The sequence below is a fragment of the Crocuta crocuta genome, unplaced genomic scaffold (assembly GCF_008692635.1).
Source record: "Crocuta crocuta isolate KB4526 unplaced genomic scaffold, BGI_CrCroc_1.0 scaffold41, whole genome shotgun sequence".
Classification (NCBI taxonomy): Eukaryota; Metazoa; Chordata; class Mammalia; order Carnivora; family Hyaenidae; genus Crocuta; species Crocuta crocuta.
In genome coordinates, this window is record NW_027529428.1 from 6,415,611 (window position 1) to 6,440,362 (window position 24,752).

The following is a 24,752-nucleotide window of genomic DNA, read 5'->3' on the forward strand; positions in this document are numbered from 1 at the left end:
TATTTATTTATAAATATTTATATTATATATTGTATTTTTTATAAATATTGTAACCACTATTTAAATTATAATATATCTTTCTTAAATTATTCAAGTTCTTTTTTATTGAGGTGTAATTGACACATGTAACATTGTATTAGTTTTAGGTGTACAATGTAATGATTTGGTATATGTATATATTGTGAAATAATTACTACAGCAAGTGGAAATCACATTGGTCACTTTACGTAGTTACAATTTTCTCTCTTGTAATGAGAACTTTTAAATATCTCTTCTTAGAAACTTTCAAATATACAATACAGTGTTGTTAACACCAGTCAGCATGATATATACTACCTCCCCAGGGCTTACTTATATTACAACTGGAAGTCTGTACCTTGGGATCACCCTCACCCATGCCACTCACCCCCTCCCCAAGTTATTCAAGTTATTTCTATTGAATTTCAACTAGAGAAAGATGCAGGTAGCAGTAGAGTTCTGGAAAAGAATTTCAAGTCCAGTGATCAGAAAGGGAGAGAAGATGTAGGGAAATAGGCTGAGTCCATGTGCCTAGTTAAGCTAGGGAGATTTATTCAGACTCAGTTAATCTGAATTAAGAATCTTATTTTTTTTTTGAAATGTGTCCGTGTTAAGCATTAATTGAAAAAGAATTTTCAAAAAAAAGTTTGAGGGTTGGGTGATACCCTGTCAGTTCTCTTTAAGTACAAGTTCTCTTTAATTAAATACAAAAAGAAAAGTTCTGAGGAATTTAGCTATGAGAAAGAGGTCTATGTTTAACTTTTCCTATAGGTATTTAATTTTAATACTGTACTCTCATTGAAACCATATTGATCATAATTTTATGATATTACAAAAATATATGACATTTTACAATTATTTTTTCCAATAGGTTTTTTTGCACTTTGTGTGTGTGCCTGCGTGCGTGCGTGCATGCGTGTGTGTGTGTGTTGTGTGTGTGTGTGTTTATTTTCAGCATAAAATCATTAGGGAAGAAAATTACAAGTGTTGTCTCCTACGTTTAGCCAGGAACTCCCAAGCATTATTCTCAGCATTAATCCAATCTGATAATTAAATTATTATTGGGTACCTAGTAAAAGCCAGTGACTCTGCAGGCACCAGTATAAAATATAATGACAATAATGATCCTTGTAATGTGTTTTTAAGAAAGAGCTGGTAATTAAACCTATCTGCTGGCATTCTTTTCTATCTTTTGTTTTTGTTTTGTTTTATTTTTTTAAAGTAGTCTACTATGATGTTTGATACAGTTGTTAAGCAAGGAGTCCTAACAATTTGGAATGAAAATTTCATGTGTTTTAAATAAAGCATGGACAATAGGGTGCAGGAGAAGGTGAGTTTAAAAATAATTGTGAAAGGTGCTATTTTCTAGGGAGGACAAGTCATGGATCATTCAGATCTTGACTTCGATAACATACATTATTATAAATGCAAAAGAAACTACTGACAAATAGAAATACTGTAGAATATGTAGCTTTCAACCATTTGAGAAAAAAGGGACAAAAGAATCTTGGTAACACTTGCTAAACAGAAAAAATATGTTCAAATTTAGATGAATGTTCTATGTTCAGATGTTTCTATTTAAGGATGTGATTTGAATGTAACACATTTTCATGTATTCTCTCTTTTTTTCTTCCTTTTAACAAGGTCTAGAACCCCCTATATATCAGAAAATGAAAACTAAAGAAATTGAACGGCATGCTATACAAGTCAGTGATTATCTAAAGCAGTCTCAAGAGGTAAAAACATCTTATTTGATATTTAAAAAAATGTATGCACACGCTTCTCTAATTCCTTGACTGTGTCTGTTTTACCTTTATGTCACATCACGGCCTTCTACTTTTTATTGGTATTACATTTAAATCTTTGTTTTGAATGTACGCTCAGTTTTTTCGCTCTGCCCCCAACCCCTGCCATTCTTTCCTTCTTCTCCATGTAATTTATCTGTCCACCCAGTAATTCAACCTGGGTGTTTTTAACACGAAAGATAAATAATTCAGGAATTTTGGAAACTGTTTTGAAATACATGAACGTTGGCATGTGGAAGAAAAATAAGGTATTTTCAATACGCTTTAAGAGGTGGAGCTAGAGTCAACATATAGAAGGTACTGGAGGCAGATTTCAGCCCACTCTGAGGGGCAATTTTTAGCAATTGGAGCTTTCTAAGGATGGAATGGTTTATTTCTGGAAGTAGTAAGTTCTTCACTGAGTGTGGTTAGTCAAACAGGCCGAGCAAACATTTTTGCAGATGTGTTGGGAGGGATTTGGCCATTGCGGGGTTAAGGAACCTCTTGTGTTTCTCACATCTGCAAATGTGTTTCTGTTTTACTGCCATCGACCATGTGGGAAGCGTAATCTAGTTAGGCAGATGCAACAAATCTAATTTTGGTCTTGGTTTGCACATCATTTCTATGAACTTGGGAACTGTATCCACATTACCTGTATGAATGTATGCTAATAACCTCGTGAATGTAATCTGCTTGGAGGTAGGTGATTGGAGGCAAGCATTGTCTGCCATGTATGTGTGTGTGTGTGTGTGTGTGTGTGTGTGTGTGTATTAATTAACCTCTGAGCTTTTTAGCTATGTCTCTAAAATGGGGTTAATGCCATTCTTATGAGATTATTGACAGTGGATAACAAAAATAACACCAGTGGAAATGCCTAGAGTAATGACTTGTACTAGAGTGTACTAGACTTCAAGAAGTAATAGTTGAATCTAAATAGAAAATAGAATGATAAGTTCAAGGTAATGCTATTCTAAATAATCATCAACTGAAACAATAATATCCTGATATGACATAATGATGTAATGATTGATGTTTCTTGTCAACTATGACCTTTATTCCTTCTTCTCCGTCATTGACTGTTCACTCTCATTCTGTGAAAACCTTTATACATTACGTTTTCTCTATGATGTCCCCGTAAAAATTATTTCTTTTATTTAAGTCTGTCAACACATTGAGTTATTCAGATATTGTGCTAACATTACGCATCTTTTTAACTTGAGTTTTGTGCATCCGGTAAAAGAGAAATACAGAGCTAGAGGAACCCTCCGAGGCACGTGCCTTGCAAATGTATTACTTGAAGCTTGGGGTGGGAGAATGTTGGGTGAATGTATAATGACCTTTCCCTTCTGCTCAGGATCTGAGCAAAAATTCTTTGTGGAACTCCAGGAGCACCAACTGCAATAGGAGCTTCCTGTGAGTATTTCTAAATGTATGTTTTAAAAGCACCTTTGGCTTCTATTTTTCCAACCTGATTGGGAACAAACGTTTAATTGGGTCAGAAAAAGAGGGGGAAAAATGTGTTTGCAATGACAATATTTTTCTCTTCTTAGCAAGAATGAAAATTACTTATTCTCCAAGTCTTCCCATTCCTGGCAATAAGATCTCACCTCAGTGCCTTCTCAGAATATAATGAAACATATTACCCCAGCAGATTAGACATTTTTCTTTTCAGTGTCAAAAGAAAGCACACACAGAATAATGAGTATCCTAACTTTTCTGACAGATAAGATTGCGAAATTGGTATTAAAGAGTAAGGACAAATCTGTCTGGCCTAAAGAAAAAGACTGAAGACCTGATAGTTTTCTCTTTAGATGTTTTCCAGATTGTTAATTTTAGTTTATGAGGTTTATCTTTATTTTTGGTGTCTCATGAAATCCTAAGTGTCTATCAAACCAGTAACAATTTGAGGAGGATTGAGACAGAGCAAAGGGAAGACAGGGATTGAGAGAGAAAGAGAGGAGATAGAGAAGTCAAATGGCTGTAGGCATGAGTATTTTCCTGGAATTTTATTTATTCAGAGAAATAAAGTCTGAAAACCAGCCAAGCAAAATTATTCTATTTCATTTGTAGTGTTTTCTGGACTTAGCTAGTTGTATCATCAAATTGTCCATACAGCGGTGGGAACAGAATTCTAAACCACCGAATGAACTCACGCCAGTGGATACCAAGCAGGTGGAATGTGACTTGCAGTTTGCAGCAGCTCTATTTGGGATGGCCTTTTGTCTGGAACTGCCATCAAGGTCTCTGTGTGCAAGCCCACCTCTAGACTTAAAGTGCATGTGACTTTCTCCTCCCAGAGGGTCCGTAGTTTGTGCTCATGCAGAGTAGTGGGTTATTGCAGCATGAAATTAAACAATAATTGTAATTGTACTTTCTTCCCTAAGGACCTTCAGTACTGGAGATATTCTTTGAATGCATTTATTCAGACTTGCCTGTGGCCACTTGTGCACTTGAGCAGGGCAAGTAACAATTTACAGAGAGTTAATTTCAGCCCGTGAACATTTAGGGGCCACGTGGGCTAATGAAACTGATTTGTAGGCTTGTCCGGAGACATTCACAGACTCATTTGTAGGCATCTGCTTTGCATAGTTTAGGAACCCTTTACTTTAATTGATCCAGGACAACACACACACAGTTAAATCTTATATATGTTGTGTGATCATAGAGCTAATTGAAAATAAAGCCCAACAACTGCTTTTTGGTTAGCTTAGGGCGAATGCAGTAAATGAATCACACACAAACGCATTGTTCATTTTTCTATGAAAATAATTGCAGGGCTGTAAACCATTTCTCTGTTGTTAGTGATCGGGGTCAAATGGCACTTCTTTCAAAGAATATGTATATACACACACACATATAGACTCTGTATTGTTACTGTTGCACATACTTTTACTTTTTCTGGTCATTGAAAAATTTAAAGCATGATCTAAACAATTTTAATTTTTCAAACAGGTTGAGGAGTTCAAGTGGAGTGGACAGTAAGTGTTTATATTTAAACATGTTATTTTTTTTCATTTTATAATGGTAAAGTCTTTATGGTTCCTTGAGTTCTATTTATGATTTTGTCTACTGTACAAAGTTGAAAGTTCAGTAGAAATGCATAAAGTTAATTGTCTTTCTCCACATAAATCAGGATTGATGGATGGTGTAGAATTTTCTTTGAATTGCCTCTTTGTCAGTGATTTTCCAGTTTCCTCTGTGAGTGAGAGTGTTGCCACTGAGCTCATTTCACCTGCTCGACAATTCTTACCATCAATTCATGAGCTTTTACATATAGCTCTTTAAGAGTCATTCAGCTTATATGTGGATACCCTTTCCTATATGGTTTCTGGAGGGCTCTGTGCCCCAAGTGGCTGCGTAGGGCCAGGTCATGGGAGACCACTCCCTAGCAAAACCACCCTCAAGGCTGTTCTCAAACTTCACCACAGTCAACGAGCTCCTTTCTATGTTCCTGACCTCTGGATGCAGGCTGGGTTCCCTCTGTTCCACGGCTGCGTTCCATCCCACTCTCTCTGGTTTTCAGTAGCTCCTGTGCAGTTGACTCCTTCTCCTCCACCTACCTACATATTTACGTCATTTTCTGCACAAAAGAAACAGTGTTTCCTCGATGTTACCGAGTTTTCAAACTGCCACTCCTATCCACCTCGAAATTAATGAGAAAGCCTTAACATCTGCTCTGCATGGTGCCTGTCCCCACCACTCTACGGGAGCTGTGCTCTAATGCTAAGTCACAGAACCTTTTTTTTAGTCTTCATGGAGCTTGCAGCATTTGATGTTGACCCATTTTATCCATTTGTGAAGTTTGATTGAGGCTGTTCTTCCCAGGCTGTTAATTGTATTACTTTGTTGACTGGCATCTCTGATCACTTACTCCTCCTTTGCCCAAACTGGGACTCTTACTCATGTATAATGCCCTTCCCAACCCACTCCTCTTAGCCATCACCTTTGCCTTCTAACTCCATACTACCCCCACCCCCGATCCTTAGAAGGTGTCTGTTTTGCTCTACCCCACTGCTTCTGCCATAGAATCTGCAACATTTATTTTCCTAAGTAAAAAAGTTTTGCCCTTTATTTTATGTTAGCAACCTGGTTGGCTTCTCTCCCTTTGCTCTTTCCTGTGCGCACGCTGGAGTTACCTTCTGGAAGATGTGTCGTCACTTATGCCACAGCTTCCAGTGGTTTCCCATGACCGACAGGACTGGCTGCAAATTCCTTAGTCCTCCCCAGTGCTGTTGACAGCCTGGCCCTCATCCGGATTTCCAGGTTCATGTTCATTCTTTCATTCAACGTTTCTGCCATGCAGGACACGACCACCTACCTCTGCACCTCTCCACTTGAGTGTCTAGAAGACATCTCCGGCAAGATGCACCCCTTCCTCCCTCCTCCATCTCAGGAAGGGCAGCTGCATCCTTCCAGTTGCTGAGGCCAATGTCTTGCCATCGTACTTGACTCCCGCTTTCCCACATCCCCACTTCTAACCCATCCTTCAGAGCGTATCAAGAATCTGATCACTTTGCTACCCCCACATACCGCTCTTTCATCTTTTTCCTGGATTCCACGATGGCCTGCAAACTATTACTCTCTGACAGTCTCTTTCCAGAGTGCAGCCAGAATAACCCTTTTATTTTTTTTATGTTTATTTATTTATTTATTTCTAGGAGAGAGAGAGAGAGAGACAGCGCGAACAGGGGAGGGTCAGAGAGAGAGGGAGTCACAGACTGAAACAGGCTCCAGGCTCTGAGCTGGCAGTCAGCACAGAGCCCGACGCGGGGCTCGAACCCACGAATTGTGAGATCATGACCTAAGCGAAAGTCGGACGCTTAACCGGCTAAGCCAACCAGGTGCCCCCAGAATAACCCTTTTAAACCAAAGTTCAGATCAAGTCACTCTCCTGCTCCAACGGCATCTCATCTCACTCTGTAAAAGTGCATTCCAAACATGTGCTACAAGGCCCTGCTGATCCGCCGCCCCTCCTCCAACTCTCTAACCCCCTTTCCTCTCAGCACAGTCCACTCTGGCCCTGCTCCCTATGGTCCTGCCTCAAGGCATTTGCACTTGCTGTCCCCTCGGCCTGGAATACTTTTCATTTTGCCATATGACTCTCCCTCTCTCCCTTCCAGTCTCTGCTCGGATTTTACTTTATCACAGAGCCCTTGCCTTTGCCACCCTTAAAATTATAGCCTCCCTGTCTCCCATACTTTCTAACCCTGTAGCTTGACATATATGTAATACTCTATGCACTATATATTTACTTGTTTGTTTATTTTCCTTTTACTAGAATGTAGCCAGAGATTTTACCTGTTTTGTTTTTGTTTTTACTGCTCTTTCTCTCAAGCACACAGCAGGTGTGGAATAAATATGTGTTGAATGAATGTGAACAAATTCTCACAGTTCCTGAAATGGTGGAGCCAGAACTGAAACTCACCTTTATCAGATTCAGATGCCCATCCTCTTTAAGAATATCACATTGGGGCACCTGGGTGGCCCAGTTGGTTAAGCGTCCAACTTGGTTTCAGCCCAGGTCATTATCTCATGGTTTGTGAGTTTGAGCCCCGCACGGGCACCATTCTGACAGTGTGGAGCCTGCTTGGGATTCTTTCTCTCTCCCTCTCTCTTTGTCCCTCCAATGCTCACGTGTGCTCTCTCCCTCTCAAAATAAACTTAAAAATTAAATTTAAAAAGGAATATCACATTGAGGAGCTCCTGGGTGGCTCAGTCAGTTGAGTGACTTTTGATTTTGGCTCAGGTCATGGTCTCAGGGCCGTGGGATCAAGCCCGTATCAGGCTCTGTGCTAAGCGTAATTTGCTCTCTTTCTCTCTCTTCCCCTTTCCTCCACTTGCATTCTCTCTCTCTCTCTCAAAAAAAAAAAAAAAAAAAGAGTATCACATTTCTTGCCTATGAAGGTTCCATTAGCCTCTATACACCTTGATTACATTACTTAGCCAACAGTGTTGCGTTGTGACTATAGTTTACATGTCTTTTGCTCTCAATATTTCACACTCTCTTTTTTCTAGGGCAGGAGCCATAACTTATTCACACCTGTCTTGCCTAGCACAACCTATAGTGGGAGCCGAATACTTTTTAATTTTTATCACTGAAAGAACTGAGAAAGAAAGAGTCTTATTTTGCTGATCTTACTTTTTACGACGCACCCCCAAAGGAAGGGATTTTTGTTCCTTTCCTTATCCGGCAACAAGAAGCCAGAGAGGTCTGTGAAATTGGGCTCATTATGCTGCTTACTCTACTAGGTATAAAGAAGTTACCACCCTGAGACTAAAGTTCTCCACTTTAATTTTAATTTTATGAAATGGCAAAGCTGTTGCAACAGATTTCTCGAGAGCCTTGCAATTTAGGACTTGAGAAGGTAGAAGAGAACCAGTTAGGTGTGCAGAAGGTGTTCCCAACAAATAAGTCCCTTGGCATCATATTCTCCACCCACTTCTTTGTTTCTGGTCTATGCCTCTTAATTTGTTTTCATCAGTTTGTTGTCATTTTAGGTCAGCGAAGTGGACTGCTAATAACTTGGTATTAATAATGTCTGTATATGGGTACGGCATCTTGGTGGGAGCTCAGAGAATTGTGCTTTGGGGATGTCATGAAGTGTGATGGGCAGCTGAGTGCCTTCCGCAACCCAGAGGTGTAATTGGTTCAGAGGAAATGCATCTTTGAGGCTAATATTACCTGTCTTTCTTCAATTCCCTATATAAACATGTTTGGAGATATTACATTGATGATTGGAAGCTGTCAGGATACCATGGCCAATAATGTGGTTAAGGGATATTAGGCAATCTTTCTCAAAGACTGAGAAGCCATTCTGATTAACTTGTTCAATAATAACTTTGAAGGCAATATATTCATAAGCATGTATTTATCTCCAGCCAAGTAATTAAAATGCCAATCTTCTCTACAATTTCAGAAATCTCAGCCTCCTTCAAAAGCCCTCAAGAGCCCCACCGTCATTATTCAGGTAGGATGCATGTGCACATAGACACATCAACTGAGCTAAGCGTCTGTGATTCTGCACTTGTAAACAGGAGTATTGATGAATTTTGAAGGATTGATATGACTCCCAACAAGATGTTGTTCACTCTCATGAGAAGACCATTCAGATTTCTCATCTTGCCATTTACTTGGGAAAACAAGTGGTTAGGATTTAAGAGAATGTGGAATTAAAAACAAATTTTTTTTTCCGTGTTGGCAAGTTCCAAATGGTGAAGAAGGATGACTTGAGATTTAAAAATTCCTTATAAGCCCGAAGGCAGAGATCTGCATACCTTGGATAGAGTCTGAAACTAGCTGTTTAGAGGAGGACTTTATCCCCTCCTTGGCTCTCAGTGAACATAAGCACTGAATGAATGCCAACCCCACAGAGTAAGTTCAACAAAGACACCTTACAAGAATGTTATTAAACAAGATGTCAAGGGTCTTGACTCTCATAAGCAACATTGCTTTACAGTGCTTCAGTTGTCTTTCTTTCAGAGTGGGAGTAATTGTACTTGCCCTTCCTGAGGAACGATCTGCCAAAGGGCTCGTAAGAATTAAGAGAGAAACACTTTGAAATGCAAAGCAATGTAACAACCAACTGGACTTGTGCCATTGGTTGATCTTCTGTGTGTCATTGCTCTCGGCATTGCATGAGATGATACACGGGCAAGGCTTTTACACAGTATTTCACACAGCTCAGCACATCAGTGAGAGTTTATCGCTGTGACAGTTACCATTATTATTATATCAAGGTCATGTGTTCAAGGTCCACTAATAGACTGCCTTTTCCTAAATTCTCCTCTGTAGTGAATAGTGTTTCAGTAGATTTCAGACTCCACATCCTAGGCTCTTATAACTGGCTCTTTCAGCTCAGCAGCAATAATCCAATATTTTGACTGTAGCTGTCAACTCTAGAAAGTCTGGTGAAGAATACCGTAACTCATATTGACTCTGATCTGTTAGGATACGGCTCTTAACAGGAAAATGCAGATCACTTGCTTCTAATTAAAATCGGTCTTCAGTTCTCTCTGGGAAAAGGAGGTGAACTGTGCAAAGTCAACAGTAGATGTCCCCACAGTCCACTGTGCATTAGATTTGCTCTGGAAAAGACAAACCAGAAAACGAAGAACGCAGAATGCTCTTTAAAAAAAGAAAGTTCCACAGATGTGTGGATTACTCTGTGATTTGGTATTCAGGAGACTGGGAGTGATAGCCCTACCTCAGATGATGTGATGCTATCGCCTGTAGTTTGTAAGACTGGGGTCTCCTTTCTGTTTAAGGCATAGTTTCTTTTTAAAGCTAGATTATGGATAATATTTTTGATGAAGGCAAAGATAAGAGGTTGAAGTGACCATTTTCATATTATATGAATAGATTGATGTGGGGGGCGTCTCACTGTGCATTCAGTCCACTGACGCATACTTAAAATAGTAAATCTCTTTTTGTTTGCAGCCATTGAAAGGAACAATTTAATGAGGCTTTCTCAGACTATACCATTTACACCAATCCAACTGTTTGGTGAGTGCCATTTCTACCTTCTTGAGGCTGTGCCAGGGCAGAGGCATAACATCCGAGTAAATCGAAGGAGAAACCATGTTGCACCGTTTCAGTTGAAGATTTTGTTTTGCCAGTGGTTGCGGTTTAGTGAGATTAGTTTCCTAAAATGGAAATTCTTGTTAACTGCCCAGCCGGCAGCTTGGGTCAGAATCTAATGCTGTAGGGATGAGACCAATAACAAGCAGCAGTTGGGAAAAAAGCCATAATGTTGCACCTGGCATTCACTGATTTAAGGCTGAAAGTAGGAAAGAAAAGAACCAACCAACCATGTGTAATAAACGCAGAAGAAAGAGAGAAATGTCAATACGGTAAAAACTAACAGGCATCTGAAGAGAAATGCTTTGTATATTGTTTTTTTGTTTGCTTTCTTTCATGTAAACTAATTGCTCTTAGCTCAGAGAGTCAATGTCACTTTTAAAGGCTGGAGCAGTAAGGAAAAACAAGCTGGCATTAAGCCAAGACTACTAGATTGACGATATAACAACTCTGTCCTAGATCTTAATTCTCTTCATGTGGGGACAGATCAGGTGGCTTCCGATCGTGGATGCAAAAGCCTTCTCCTTCCTCATGGCTCCATGGCTGGTTTTGCTCTGCTCTAAATCCTCTAAGTATCTAAGTATTTAGAACTCTAAATAGAGACCTTCAGTGGCATTTATCTGGGTACCAAGAATAAATATTCGAATTATGCATTGAGTATTGAATAAGAGTTACCTAGACATATTTTTTTTTAGTAAACAATTCAATGCAAGAGTGAGTAAATAGATTCTGTTCTTGGTAAATCAGTATAGTGTTAGCAAAACCAAAACAAAACAAAAGGCATTTAAAGCAGAGGTATAAGGAGAAAATGAAACACAGGCTGGACAGAAGTTGTGTCTAGAATGTGTTAATTTTGTTATGAAGCATATACACTGTATTAGGTGGAGTCTAGGCTGAATTGATCCCTGTTTGACAGCCTAAAAGTGGGAGTTATCTAGCAGTTAGAGAGCATTTTGTGTGTAAAATCTATTAAGTGGGATTGAGTTGGTATCTGAGGTTCTAGTTGATGTTAGTCAAATTAACATATTTATTCTTAACAACAACCCAGTGAGGTGAGCATTATTTTCACCCTCATTTTACTGATAAGGAAAGTGAGGTTTCCAGTAACTTGTCTAAGGGCACAAAGGAAGGAGGGAGAGGCTCTGGGATATGACGCTGATGCTAACTCAAGCTGTGTTTAAACCGTGAATTCGCAGTGGGGGGTAATATCACCGGTAAAAGAGCACAAACTTCTTTTCATGTATAAAGCACAGGTATCTATATCTGTATCCATATCTATATCCGTTTCTTTATACAATCTATATATCTTTATATATCTATATATCTACATATATGTATCTATATTTCTATGTATATATTGTATTTACATGCTGTATATATGTATATATATACATACACACATATATATACATACACACACATATAGTACATGTACATACATACAGTGTCCTTTTAGTATTAAAATGTCACAGAAGGGGGAATTAGGAAAAAATAATCTAATAAGGCTTTAAAGGGGATGATAATGAAAACACAGGATTAAACTATCTCTTTGGAAGTATTTGTATTTAATAAAAGAAGCATAGCTCTACTACTTGATTTTGTTTTTGTCTAGTTATAGTTTATAATAAGAACAATTTAATTCTTAAATATTATCTGATGTTTTGTCCCTTCCTCCCCCCTCCTTCTCCCCACCCCTCATTATTATGAGACAATAGCATGGCCAAAATCCACACCTCTATTCTGTACCTGTTTCTGCAGAGGTGAAATTCCCATTCTCTTCTGATCATTGGGAAACGGAACTGATTCTGAGTTCTTATCCGCACGCTGTCTGTGTCAGACATGAGGTATCACTGAACTTCTCACCTGTACTTCTTCTTGCAGCTGGAGAAGAAGTAACTGTCTATAGGCTGGAGGAGAGTTCTCCTTTGAATCTTGGGAAAAGTATGTCTTCTTGGTCCCAGCGAGGGAGAGCCGCCATGATCCAGGTGCTGTCCCGAGAGGAGATGGGCGGCGGGCTCCGCAAAGCCATGAGAGTCGTCAGCACCTGGTCCGAGGATGACGTTCTCAAGCCAGGCCAGGTTTTCATCGTGAAGTCCTTTCTACCTGAGGTTGTGCAGTCATGGCACAAAATCTTCCAGGAGAGTACTGTGCTTCATCTTTGCCTCAGGGTAAGTCCGAGTCCTAGAGCCCAGATGGCTAGATCAAAGAGAGGCGTTCTGGCTACTTCCTGATTGGAGGCCATTATCTCCAACCCAGAGGATAGCCTGTTCTGTTCCGGAAGTGGTGGTATTCCATTATTTCTGTTTTGTAGAGCTTTTCTTTTTGGAACGGAGTGTGGTCAGAGCTGGATGAGGCTAAAAATCACACTGGGGAGGTCTCATGTGCTTCTCTGATCATTGATTAGCATGCATATAACAAACTAATATTTTTATCAATGTCCCCAATTTTGTAGGAAATTCAACAACAAAGAGCTGCTCAAAAACTTATCTATACCTTCAATCAAGTGAAACCACAAACCATTCCCTACACGCCAAGGTGAGTATAGGGACTGGGATGCCCTGGTTCTTCATTTTAAATAGGAATTTTTCTCAATTTCTTCTCAGCCCTACTGGTCATGAGAAGTGCCACACCCACAGGGTAGTTCTCCACAATCTTGTCTTTAGGTTCTTCCTTCCATAGTTCCAGAGACTGGTAAATAGAGAGTTAGGGGTCCCAGGAATATCTTGGCTTAAACTGAAGTTATATGAGTGGAAAAGAGAAGTTCAGACAGATGCCATGACTAACTTCTCCATTATGTGAAACAGGCAGGCCCTAGATGTAGTTACTAAGGTCCAGGAGCATGATGGAAGAAGAACATTTCTATTTTAAGCAGTTTCTTACCCTAATATCTTAGAGAAATTGGGGAACTTTTTAAGAATGAACTCTTGTTACTTTTGCTTGAGCGTCTCAAGATGCTTCCATTAGCAAGACGGATCATAATTCAGTCCTAGGGATTATGGTCGAGTTTTATTGTTTCACTTATAAGGAACTTCATAGAGCATGACAAGAAAAAAGTTGAGTCCAGTACTCATAAAGGAGTTGGAGGGTTTCCTCAAAAAGAAGGGAGGTAAGTAAGTCATCATGGGAAAAAAATCCCAATCTTTGCGTTCTGTCCCTGCCGTAGAAAGGTAAGGGCATGTTCACTAAGGCCGCGTTGGACGAGAGGTAGATATCTTCCCTCCTGCTGACTTATCGGTAACGTTAAGTCCCACCTTTGCTGCTTCATGGGGACTCAGTGGCCTCCTTTTCTCCCTCACAGGTTTCTGGAAGTTTTCTTAATCTACTGCCATTCGGCCAACCAGTGGTTGACCATTGAGAAGTATATGACGGGAGAGTTCCGGAAGTACAACAATAACAATGGTGATGAAATCATCCCCAGCAGCACCTTGGAAGAGCTGTTGTTGGCCTTCTCTCACTGGACCTATGAGTACACCCGGGCAGAGCTGCTGGTTTTAGATTTGCAAGGTGATTGATGGCCTAGAACTTGACCAAACTAGCGTGAGGCGCAGTTCAGGAAACTTTGACCAGGGATTGCTTCTCCATGTCCTTGTCAGCTGCCTTCGGCCCTGGCTCTTTCTTGGCTCAGAGCCATAGCTAAGGTCTTTCAGTGGAGACATTCCCTGATAGCGGATGCTTTTCCCCCTTAATTTGAAAACTGAAAGATGATATCAATTTTCTGAAGGTATCAGTTATTTCTGAAACTGTCCAAAGGGTGAGGAACCAGGCCAGTGTACCAAGAAATCTTGCAAGAACCAGGATGGATAATGTATTGAGTTGCTCTACCTGGCTTTGAAGAGAGGTGGGACTGTTTATTTCAGAGACATTTTACAGGGATGGTCATGAGCCCCTACTATGTTGCTCCCCATTTAGCTCAAGAAAAAGCTCTGGGCCAATGATTAGCTGCCTAAAATTTAAATGCATCTGAAACTTTGATCTAAATGGGGAATGATTTTTGTACCAGGTTTTCTAGTTTTATGGCTTTATGGCTGGGACTTAACATTCATTGTAACACTTAGACATATGATTATACACATAGGAAAGTAATTTCTGGGCAGTTTTTGTGATTTTGAGCTCCACGCTTTGGCAGTTTATAATTTAGCTTGCTCTCTTTGCTGTATACCTTGATATGGCAGTTCATGAAAGCACAAACTCAGTCTGAGAGAGGCAACACAGTACACTCATAGTTAATGGAAGCCTCTGATCAGTGCGTTTCTCTACTGTCAGCCTCACATGTGACTTATAATCCTGCAGCACAAAACAGTGTCTCCAGCAGCCTTTCCTTGCAGACACAGAACAATATATGTATTACGGTCAAAGCTGAGTCTTTGGGCTCACTCACTGGTGCTTTGGTTTTTTTAATTTTTTTATAGTTTATTTATTTTTGAGACAGAGACAGAGCACGAGTGGGGGAGGGGCAGAGAGAGAGGGAGACATGGAATCCAAAGCAGTCTCTAGGCTCTGAGCTGCCAGCACAGAACCCGATGCAGGGCTCGAACCCAGGAATGGCGAGATCGTGACCTGAGCCAGTCAGACGCTTAACCGACTGAGTCATCCAGGTGCCCTTAAATAAGGGATCTAGTCCAGGAGCTTTCATAGAAGTTATCTGATTTAATCCCGGAAGCACCACCTCAAGGTAGATATTATGGGGAATATTAGGCCCAGAAAGTTTATAAATTTGAAGTTTTTATTTATTTATTTTGAGAGAGTTAGAGATAGCCTGAGTGGGGAGGGGCAGAGAGAGGGAAAGAGAATCCCAAGCAGGCTCTGCACTGCTAGCGCAGAGCCCAACATGGGACTCGAATTCATGAACTGTGAGATCGTGACCTGATAGACCCAGAAAGTTTAAATAACTCTCCCAAAGTTGCACAGCTCCTGAAGAGGGCGCCACCATGCAGACCAAAGCTGTTTTGACCGTCTATGTTCTTTCCTTCTCACTGTACTGTCTTTTCGTTCTTTACGAGTTTCATAGGCCGTAACTATGTTATGGTTCATTTAAATAGACTGGGCTTATTCCTTGTCCTTTCTGACTTTCCCACTTCTCGAGTGCTGGGATTCTGCACCGAAAGTCAGGCTTGGAGGCTGGGCACAGTCAAGATAAACAATCCCAAGGCATTGCGAGCAATGTCCAATAAACTTTGATTGAAATTTGTACCATGTGCTCAAGGATGTGTAAAGACTTTTTAAAGTACACAAAAGTCCTACTGTCTTTTCAGATCTGTGCTGTTTGCGGAGTTGAGTTATATGTCTAACCCTCCAACACAATATTTTAGGAAGCAATATAAACAAAAGTTAAAACAGTCAGGATGATTCAGCTTTTAAACCAGGAAATACATGATCCATGTAAACTCAGCATGCTGATGCCCAAGGCATCTGCTTTTGTGGCTCATGTTGGGGAGAGGTTGATTGTTTTCATCTGTATTGAGTGTCTGTGCTTTGAGTTTTGGGTGGAGTTGTTTAAAAAGCAAAATCAAAAACAAACAAACAACAACAAAAAAAAACAACAACCAAAGAAAAACTTTAAGGAATTAATGATGACTCTTTAGTGTGTTTTTGTATTCCACTTGAATAGGTTTTTCTTTAATGATGTTTATGTTTGGGGATTTTTATGTCTCTAAGTAATCCAAAGTGACATTAAACAGAACAAATGCTGCATTGATAGTCTTGGGGGAAAAATGGAATTAACTTTATTCTTTTGCTGGGCAATTATGTGAATTGCAGAAATAGGCCACTACAAATAAACTATGTCAAAACACTGACCTTCAAAGAGGAGGAGAATGGACATCATAGAAGGAGCATGAAGAAATTGAGATACTTATTGGGAGAGTTTTGGTCAGTTGGGTAGGCCCGAATTTATGGACGAACATGAGCCCTATGATATTAACTATAAACAGTTACATTACTACTACTACCAGCTGACATTTACCAAGTACCTTTTTTCTCTCAGGCACTTGGCTAAAGACTTGACGCATTATCATATTTAATCTACACCAAGTTGGAAAGGAAAAATGGGGAGGATATATGCATTCTTAAAATCCCTTAATGGTTTTTGGTTCAGTTTCAGATTTGGTTCATGAGTATTTCTGGTCTTTGGAGAGGCAATGGAACCACTTTGTTCAGATGGTAGTGGGTAGAGATTGAAAGGCCTACTAGCAACGGTTTGGAGGAAGAGCCCTGGGTTTGCAGTGCTGGGGTCTGACTCCTGGCTCCACCATGAATTAGCTGTGTGACCAGGGGCAACCACCCTGTGTCCCACTTTCCTCATTTGTAATGGGGAGGATAATATTATGCACTTACCTCATTGTTAACCCATTATGTTAAGGAGCTCAAATAAGGCAAGTTCTTGACACAGAGTGAGTCCTCAGGAATGTTATTTATTGTTGTTAGTAGTAATCTCTGTGTGGCTCTTCATATTTATTTATTTGTTTGTTTGTTTATTGTTTATTTTTGATAGAATGTGTGTGTGAGTACACATGGTAGAGAGAGAGAGAATCCTAAGCAGGCTCTGTGCTGTTAGCACAAAGCCCAACGTCTCACCAACCATGAAATCATGACCTGAGCCGAAAATCAAGAGTCGGACGCTTAACCGACTCAGCCACCACGTCCCCCAAATCTGTGTTTGGCTCTTTAAAATGGAAGTGAATCTTCATCAGCTTGCTGTGGCTCCCTATTGCTTTGGGGGAAAGAAGGAATGAGAAACACTCTGGCAGTTTTTCTTTTTCATTTTCTTTTCTTTTCTGCTTCTTCCAAAGGAGTGCCACACTGGGCCTGGATGCTAAGCTTTAAGGAAAGACTTGAACATTTTCTTTTTCCTTCCCTCCCCTCCCCTCCCCTTTCCTTTCCTCTTTTCTTTTTTCTTTTCTTTTCTTTTCTTTTTCTCTTTCCTTTTTGTATTTCTTTTTCTTTATGTATTTTGGGGAGAGTGCAAGTGGAGGAGGGAAAGAGAGAGGGAGACAGAAGATCCAAAGCTGGCTCTGCGCTGACAGGCTTCACAGCAGACAGCCTAATGTGGGGCTGGAACTCCTGAACCATGAGAGCATGACCTGAACCGAAGTTGGACGCCCAACTGACTTAACCACCCAGGTGCCCCAAGGCTTGACCAATTTCTGATCACTAGTAATTATACTGTAGTTTCATCAGTTTCTTTCCATGTAAAAATCGTACACATGAGGGCCTGGGTCATCATCATTACATGAGAAATCCAACATTGAATCCCCAGCAGTGGCAATGAAAAACAATGACACTTCAAATTACGGTGGTCTAGAGCATTCTTTTTTTTTTTTTTTTTAAACCTCATTATATTTTTCAAAGAACTTTGGAAATACTGGATTTTTTAGTCAACAAAACACTTTCCAGAGTAAGTCAGCATTTGTATTAACATTGCCATCATGAACCCTGCTGTTACAAGGAAGGTAACTTATTTCCAAGATTTAGAAGTTCACCAGTATATCCCAGCATGGTTGGGATCAGAATGTATGTGTCTGGGTTTCTTGCAAGGCCAAGGCCATACTGCATACTACCTGCACACAGGCATTTTTGCCCTATTACAGTTCGGTAAACAGGTGTGATTGGGATTTTTGGATGTTGAAATGTCTAGTTTTCTTCTATATTTTCTCACTCAATAGAATGTTCCTTCTGCCATTGGAGGGCCCCAAAGAACGTATTTAGTAGTTACACTTTGAACCATCAGATTGGGTTTAGGGATATAAATGTTTGTGGAAACTCCACCCTCGTTCTTCTAGTGGGATTTATTCATTAGGTAAACGAGATCATTAGGTAAATGATTTTACCAGTGTTAAGAAAATACAGTTTTACTTCACAAGAGGTCTTGATAGAATACAGACAATAAAAATAGCAGTTGACATGTTTTAGCTTCTTCTGGGTCAGACACTTTGCTAAGCACCTCGTATACAATAGTTCATTGAATCCTCAGTAAGTGTATAAGATAAGGCCCATTATTCTGCACACTTTCAGATGAGAACACTGAGATTCAGAGAGATTAGAGAAGGAGTCCAGGTCACCTAACTAGAAGGCGACAGAGCCTATGAGTGGGACCCAGGCCCTCCGACTCCTGCCTAACATGAAACAAGACTTAGAGTAAACTGGAGCGGATGTGATCTTGCTAAGACGTTTTCTCCCCTATAAACCTCCTTTTCCTCAATCTGTTTGACCTCTTTAGGTACTCTGCATATTCCCAGCTTAAATTTACAGCTTCCTCAGCCATCTGCCTAAAGCTTTCATCATTGCTGGCTGGAGAGGTTCAAGCTTAAAGTTAGGTCTAAGCTTAAACATGAAAAGGATCTGTAGCCTTTAGTCTCTGTTGATGGTACGCGCACTTTCTGTCGGTTGTTCTGCTTATTTACTGCGTCATTAGAAAAGCAGAGTCTCTCTAGAACGTTCCTTCTTGTACATATAATGAGAAAATGTATAAAGAGCCCCGTATCTTCCTAGGACGTTTTCTATAAGAAGAACAAAGGCCGAGCAAATCACAGTTTACACACTTCCCCTTGAGCCTCAGTTTTAGCCTTACTGTTACTTTTCCTATAAAAAAATCAGTGTACAAAAAGATTCTAAGCCAGAAGTTCTTAAAGAAGATTCAGAGGAGGGGTGCCTGGGTGGCTCAGTTGGTTAATCGTCCAACTTCGGCCCAGGTCACGATCTCACAGTTGGTGAGTTCAAGCCTGGCGTCGGGCTCTGTGCTGACAGCCAGCTCAGAGCCTGGAGCCTGCTTCAGATTCTGTATCTCCCTCTCTCTCTGACCCTCCCCTGCTCACGCTGTCTGTCTCTTTCTCTCTCAGAAATAAATAAAACATTTGAAAAAAAAAATTCAAAGGGTCTGTGAACTTTGAGAAAACAAATTACACCATTATTTGCACTACCCTACAACTGAAACTCATCATTTCCTTCGATTATAATGGAGACCACAAATCACTATGATATTAGCAGTATCTATGACTGTTGGCAGTAGCGATTCCTGATATTAACATAGCACTTTATGATGTTGGCAGATACCTCAAAACACTGTTTATATGTATTACTTGGTGTTATGGTAGTTATAGACTTGCACTGGATTCTGTTATTTAATGTGTTAATAAAGAAGCACATGTATTACAGTACAATTTAAACAAATATTTTGATGACTGTATTTCAGTATCATTGGTTTCCTTTGTAATCTTATGCATTTAAATTATGCATTTTAAAACATTATTCTGAGAAGGGGATCCCTTTATTTCTCCAGACTGGCAAAGAGGGTCCTGACACAAAAATGCTTGAAAACTCCCTAAACAGGTTATTTTCCGAAGGAAATCGGTTTCTTAGGGGGAAAACCTATAAACTATAAGGATTGCATTTTCTTGTGAAAGATTTAGCATATGGTAAAACATACCAAGCATGACAAAAAAAATATTTTTCAAATAGTGGTTAGAAAACATGACATTTTTTTTTTTTGCCAAATAGAAATACATAATAATGGTATACATTTCGTATGATTTTTAAATAATTTTCCCACAAAGTTGGTCTCTCCCAAGCAAAGAGGACCAGGGCAGACTAGAGGCTGATTTCAGAAATGGTTGGGTTACACCGAAATGGTGCTTTTCTGTCTAATCAGCCTGCCTAGGAAACCTTACTGCTCTCGGAAACATCTCCACCCTCATCCATTAAAAAAAATTTTTTTTTAAATGTTTATTTTTTATTTTGGGAGAGAAAGAGAGACAGAGCATGAGCCAGGGAGGGACAGACAGAGGCAGACACAGAATCTGAAGCAGGTTCCAGGCTCTGGGCTGTCAGCACAGAGCCTGACATGGGGGGTAAATTTTACTGAAGAAAACCATTTCAGTGAAGTGCACATGGCATAAGCATACCTCTCAAAGAGTTTTCACAACCAAAACACAAGTGTAACCAGCATCCAGATCAAGAATTTGGGAGCATGTATAATCTACTGTTTATAAACGCTGTATATACAGTATTCAATGAGTATCTTTGATGGAACAGAGTTTGTATCTGCAGAACCACACAACACCTTGCGCCCTGCTGTACGGGGACGGACCCCACCTCTGGAGCCTCACGTGAGGGAGACAGGCTTTAGCTCAGCTAGAATCCTGTTATCATCACTCGTGAACTGTGCAGCCTCTGACGAATTGCTTCATCTTCTCAAACATCAATGTACTCCTTGGCAAAATGGGGCTATGAGGATGCGAAATACTTTCCCTTTTATAAGTAGCTGAGACTTAGAGAAAATATAATTAGAATGTCTAGTATGGACAAACGGTAAATGAATGATGGATGCCACCATCAGTAACTGTGAACACACCACTGAGACATTCATTTGAAGTCTCAAAGTTTATAATAGCGTAACAGAGGGGGTGTGGGAAACAGTGAATTTACTAAAATTTTCCAGCGCACCTGGACAATTTTTATAGTACATTTAATTCACATAATGTTGAATTTACTACAGGGTGAATGCAAGTTTAAGGAAAGAAATTAAGATTTTGGTTTTTATTTTCTTGGGTTTTTGAGGAACTGAAATCCCCATTTGCTAAATGCATTTTCATTTTCCTTTGGAGGTGTTGGAGAAAATTTGACTGACCCATCTGTTATAAAACCTGAAGACAAACAGTAAGTTAATTTATGATGTTATCATTTTGAAAATTGCACTCAACACATTGTATGTGGTTTTATAAAAGTAATTTTTAAACATTGATATGTCTTGCCTAGATCCTAGAAAGATTTTGAGACAGCTTATAAGCTGGATATCTATATATCTATATCTACCTCTGTCCAATACAATAGGATATATTTCTTTTAATGTCTTATTTATTTCTGAGAGAGAGAGAGAGGGAGGCAGCGTGAGCAGGGGAGGGGCAGAGAGAGAGGGAGACAAAGAATCCGAAGCAGGCTTCAGGCTCTGAGCTAGCCGTCAGCACAGAGCCTGACGCGGGGCTCGAACCCACGAACCGGGAGATCATGACCTGAGCTGAAGTCGGACGCTTAACCAACTGAGCCACCCAGGTACCCCTACAATAGGATATTTTTTTAAAAACTGCATAGGTTAAGAAATGGGAACAAAAAGAACATCTGGAAATAAGATGAAATTTGGAGTTGATGCACATAAATGGAAAGTATAAAGACCAATGCAGTAACCAGGATCTTGTTGCAAATTTAACTCTGAGTTTTCTGGTGGCTCAAACAAAAGAGATATATGGGTAGGTTCAGCTTCTACAGGCTTTGGCATCAAAACCATTAATGTCATAGGAGAAGCAAAGATTTCTTTGTTGTCTTCTCGGTGGAGTCACTGCACCTTATGTCTTCCATCACATACCTAGGAAAGGAAAGGCATAAAGTGTGCTTTTCAGTCACAGCAAATCTCCAAGAGGCCAAGCAAACAGGGCTTAACTACGAAGCATCAGATTGTCTGACTGAATTCAGGGATGCGGCTTAAATTCCAGAGAAGAATGAGTCATCTGCCTGTCCTTTGAATTTCCACGGGCATTTGATCCCAGAAGTGGGCTTTAGGGAAAGCTTGGCAGAGGGTCTGAAGTTATATTCTTCTCTTAATGGTAATGGTGCCAGCTAAGGACTGAACAATATGGTAGACAACAGTGCTTCCCAAACATGAACTTCCATCACAGTCACCCGGAGAGCTGGTTGTGATTCAGTGGGTTTGGGGGGTGAGGTCAAATAAAGTAACAAGTTTCCAGATGATTCTGATGCTGCTGGCCTGGAGACCACACTTTGAGAACTGTTGCCAGCATATGGTATCTTTACTTCTCGGTTGTCCGCAATGTCTGTACTTGGCCCCTGGGTTGTAGAAAACATATATGAAATTATATATGTGGGCAATCTTCAGACGATAAAATCTGAAATTCTTGCCTCTCTCCCACAGCACTCATATTGTAAACATTTATTGCTTTAATGCTCTATTCTTTTCCTCAATGATTCACTCTAAATATATTCTCATGTGTAGTCATCTATGCCAAGAGGTTCATCTAAAAGTGTATTAGCTGTTTCTTCGGACTAGGTAAGTTAGAGAAGATAAAAGTGACCCATATGCTCCTATGCATACAATTTCTATGATATTTGAGCTTAGGATTCATATTGTAACCCTTAGGGTACAGATAAAAGCTTTATGTTTATTTTCGCAGATATTGTTTTAGGATATTATTTCTGCTGTAGCGCCATGTGCCCAAGGGTTTACAGTAGGAACCTTGTACTATAAGTAGTACTTCCTTCATAATTTTTTTTTAATTTTTTTTTAATGTTTTATTTATTTCTAGGAGAGAGAGAGACAGCGTGAGCAGGGGAGGGTCAGAGAGAGAGGGAGACACAGACTGAAATAGGCTCCAGGCTCTGAGCTGGCAGTCAGCACAGAGCCCGACGCGGGGCTCGAACCCACGAACCGCGAGATCATGACCTAAGCGAAAGTCGGACGCTTAACCGACTAAGCCACCCAGGCGCCCCTCTTCATAATTTTGAAGTGAAAAACTTTTTGTGTAAAGAATGAACCAAGTTTATGTATACTTCATCATCTATTACATTTTGACCTTGATAAATATCATTTAATACGACCTGAGTATTTCCAACTTTTAGAATTTAAGAAGCTTATATTATCCTACTTGACAGTTGAGTATTTAATTGCATTCTGTAGGCCACAGGGGTCTCAATTTCTATTAAGGTCACCTAAGAAACTAAAAAAAAAAAAAAAAAAATGCTTCTTAGAATGAGTATCTAATAGAAACTTCTGGGGTTGGAGCCCTGGTTTTGTATTTTTTTAAATTTATTTCTGAGAGAGAGAGACAGCGTGAGCAGGGGAGGGTCAGAGAGAGAGGGAGACACAGAATCCGAAACAGGCTCCAGGCTCTGTCAGCACAGAGTCCGACGCGGGGCTCGAACCCACGAACCGTGAGATCATTAACTGAGCTGAAGTTGGACGCTCAACTGACTGAGCCACCCAGGCGACCCCTGATTTTGTATTTTTTGATAAGTTCCCTGTGTGATTCTGCTGGGCAACCAAGGGTGGGAACCTCTTGTCTTACGGCAAACTCTATTGTTTACGACTTGAAGGTAGGAACTTTGGAAATTGATAGGATCCATACAGGATCACCACAGCTCATTTTGGGTGCAGTTGGTTTTCCTGGTGAAGGTAACTGTGTTCTCAGAGTAGTGGCAGGTCACATGTGATTGGTTCAACGAGGCACACGTTTTTGAGCGCCTTGTGTGCTACCCCTGCCACAGACCAATGATAGCAGCACCCCCGGGAGACGGTCAGACAGGCAAACCCTCAGGACTCTCCCTAGAGCTACCAAATCTGAATCTGAACTTTGACGAGCTCTGCAGGTGATTTGGTGTGACTCGAAGTTGGAGAAGTGCCAGTTTAAGCAAGTGCCTTCACATGACATTTGCTTTACCCTTCACAACAACCTTGGAAGTAGGCATCCTCTGTACCCGTTCCCAAATGAGGAAGCTAAAGCCTAGTGAAGATGTTTAACTTGCCTCTGAGGATGAGGGGCCAATGAAAGGGAAAAAATCCTCTACCAAAGAAGGTTTTTTGTGGTACGGCTTCCGATATAATCTGTAGTCCCTCTTGTCTCTGATCTTTTGCAAAACTTGTGCACGTGAAGACACAGTCATGGGTCTTCTCCCCCGAAGCCTGTCTGGCCACTTGGTGTGCTTTCCGGAGTCACCGAGCCTCTCTGGAGGCTGCCTCAGTTATTGGCAGTTTGGGATTGTTTTCCACTCCCTGTCTTGATGGCTTGGGTCATTTGACAAATCCAAAATGGTGATGGTGGTTATTAGATGTTTTTTACTATAAATCTGTGTGCACATGGCACTAATGGGTGTTCCCTCACTTGTGGAACCAAACTACCACTTGCTTTTGCTGGGCTGTGAAAGATCTGGAAAACAGGGTTCTGTGGTGGTGGTGGTTGTTTTTAAACTTTGCCGAGACCACAAGGCTGTCTGTAGGATTGTACGTGCAATAGAGGCACGTGAAGGTTTCTGTGACCCCCTTCCCCTCTCCCCTGCACCGGGAGTGGCCAAACCCCTCACACAGACATTTTAGAGTAACTTTGATTCTTTTGTGTTAACTTACACAAAGCTCATCTAGGGAAATTGTTTAGCTTAAAGCTTTTATCTGAGAGTCAATGTCACAGACTAAGGTTTGGGGGTGGGGGGGTGTTCTGCTTTCCTGGGAGGAAAGACATGGCAATAGGGAATGCAGGAGTGAAGTATTCCCAACGGGGCCATGCTAGACAGAATATATGAGGAATGGCTGAAATAACACTTTCATTTTTCACTCTCTTGGCACCATAAGAGATTTGGTACGAAATATCGAGAGATTC

General features: G+C 40.4%; 1 protein-coding gene across 2 annotated transcripts in view; it reads left to right on the top strand.

Moving 5' to 3' along the window:
* The window catches only part of TRPM6 (transient receptor potential cation channel subfamily M member 6), a 154,123-nt gene that overhangs the window by 123,027 nt on the left and 6,344 nt on the right, over window positions 1–24,752 (top strand). For both annotated transcript variants that reach the window (XM_077759376.1, XM_077759377.1), the window contains 9 exons: window positions 1,663–1,754; window positions 3,157–3,215; window positions 4,755–4,780; window positions 8,720–8,770; window positions 10,240–10,305; window positions 12,262–12,548; window positions 12,833–12,915; window positions 13,679–13,884; window positions 20,979–21,030. In XM_077759376.1, coding sequence (XP_077615502.1) covers window positions 1,663–1,754; window positions 3,157–3,215; window positions 4,755–4,780; window positions 8,720–8,770; window positions 10,240–10,305; window positions 12,262–12,548; window positions 12,833–12,915; window positions 13,679–13,884; window positions 20,979–21,030 — 922 coding nt within the window. The remainder of the gene's footprint in view (window positions 1–1,662; window positions 1,755–3,156; window positions 3,216–4,754; window positions 4,781–8,719; window positions 8,771–10,239; window positions 10,306–12,261; window positions 12,549–12,832; window positions 12,916–13,678; window positions 13,885–20,978; window positions 21,031–24,752) is intronic.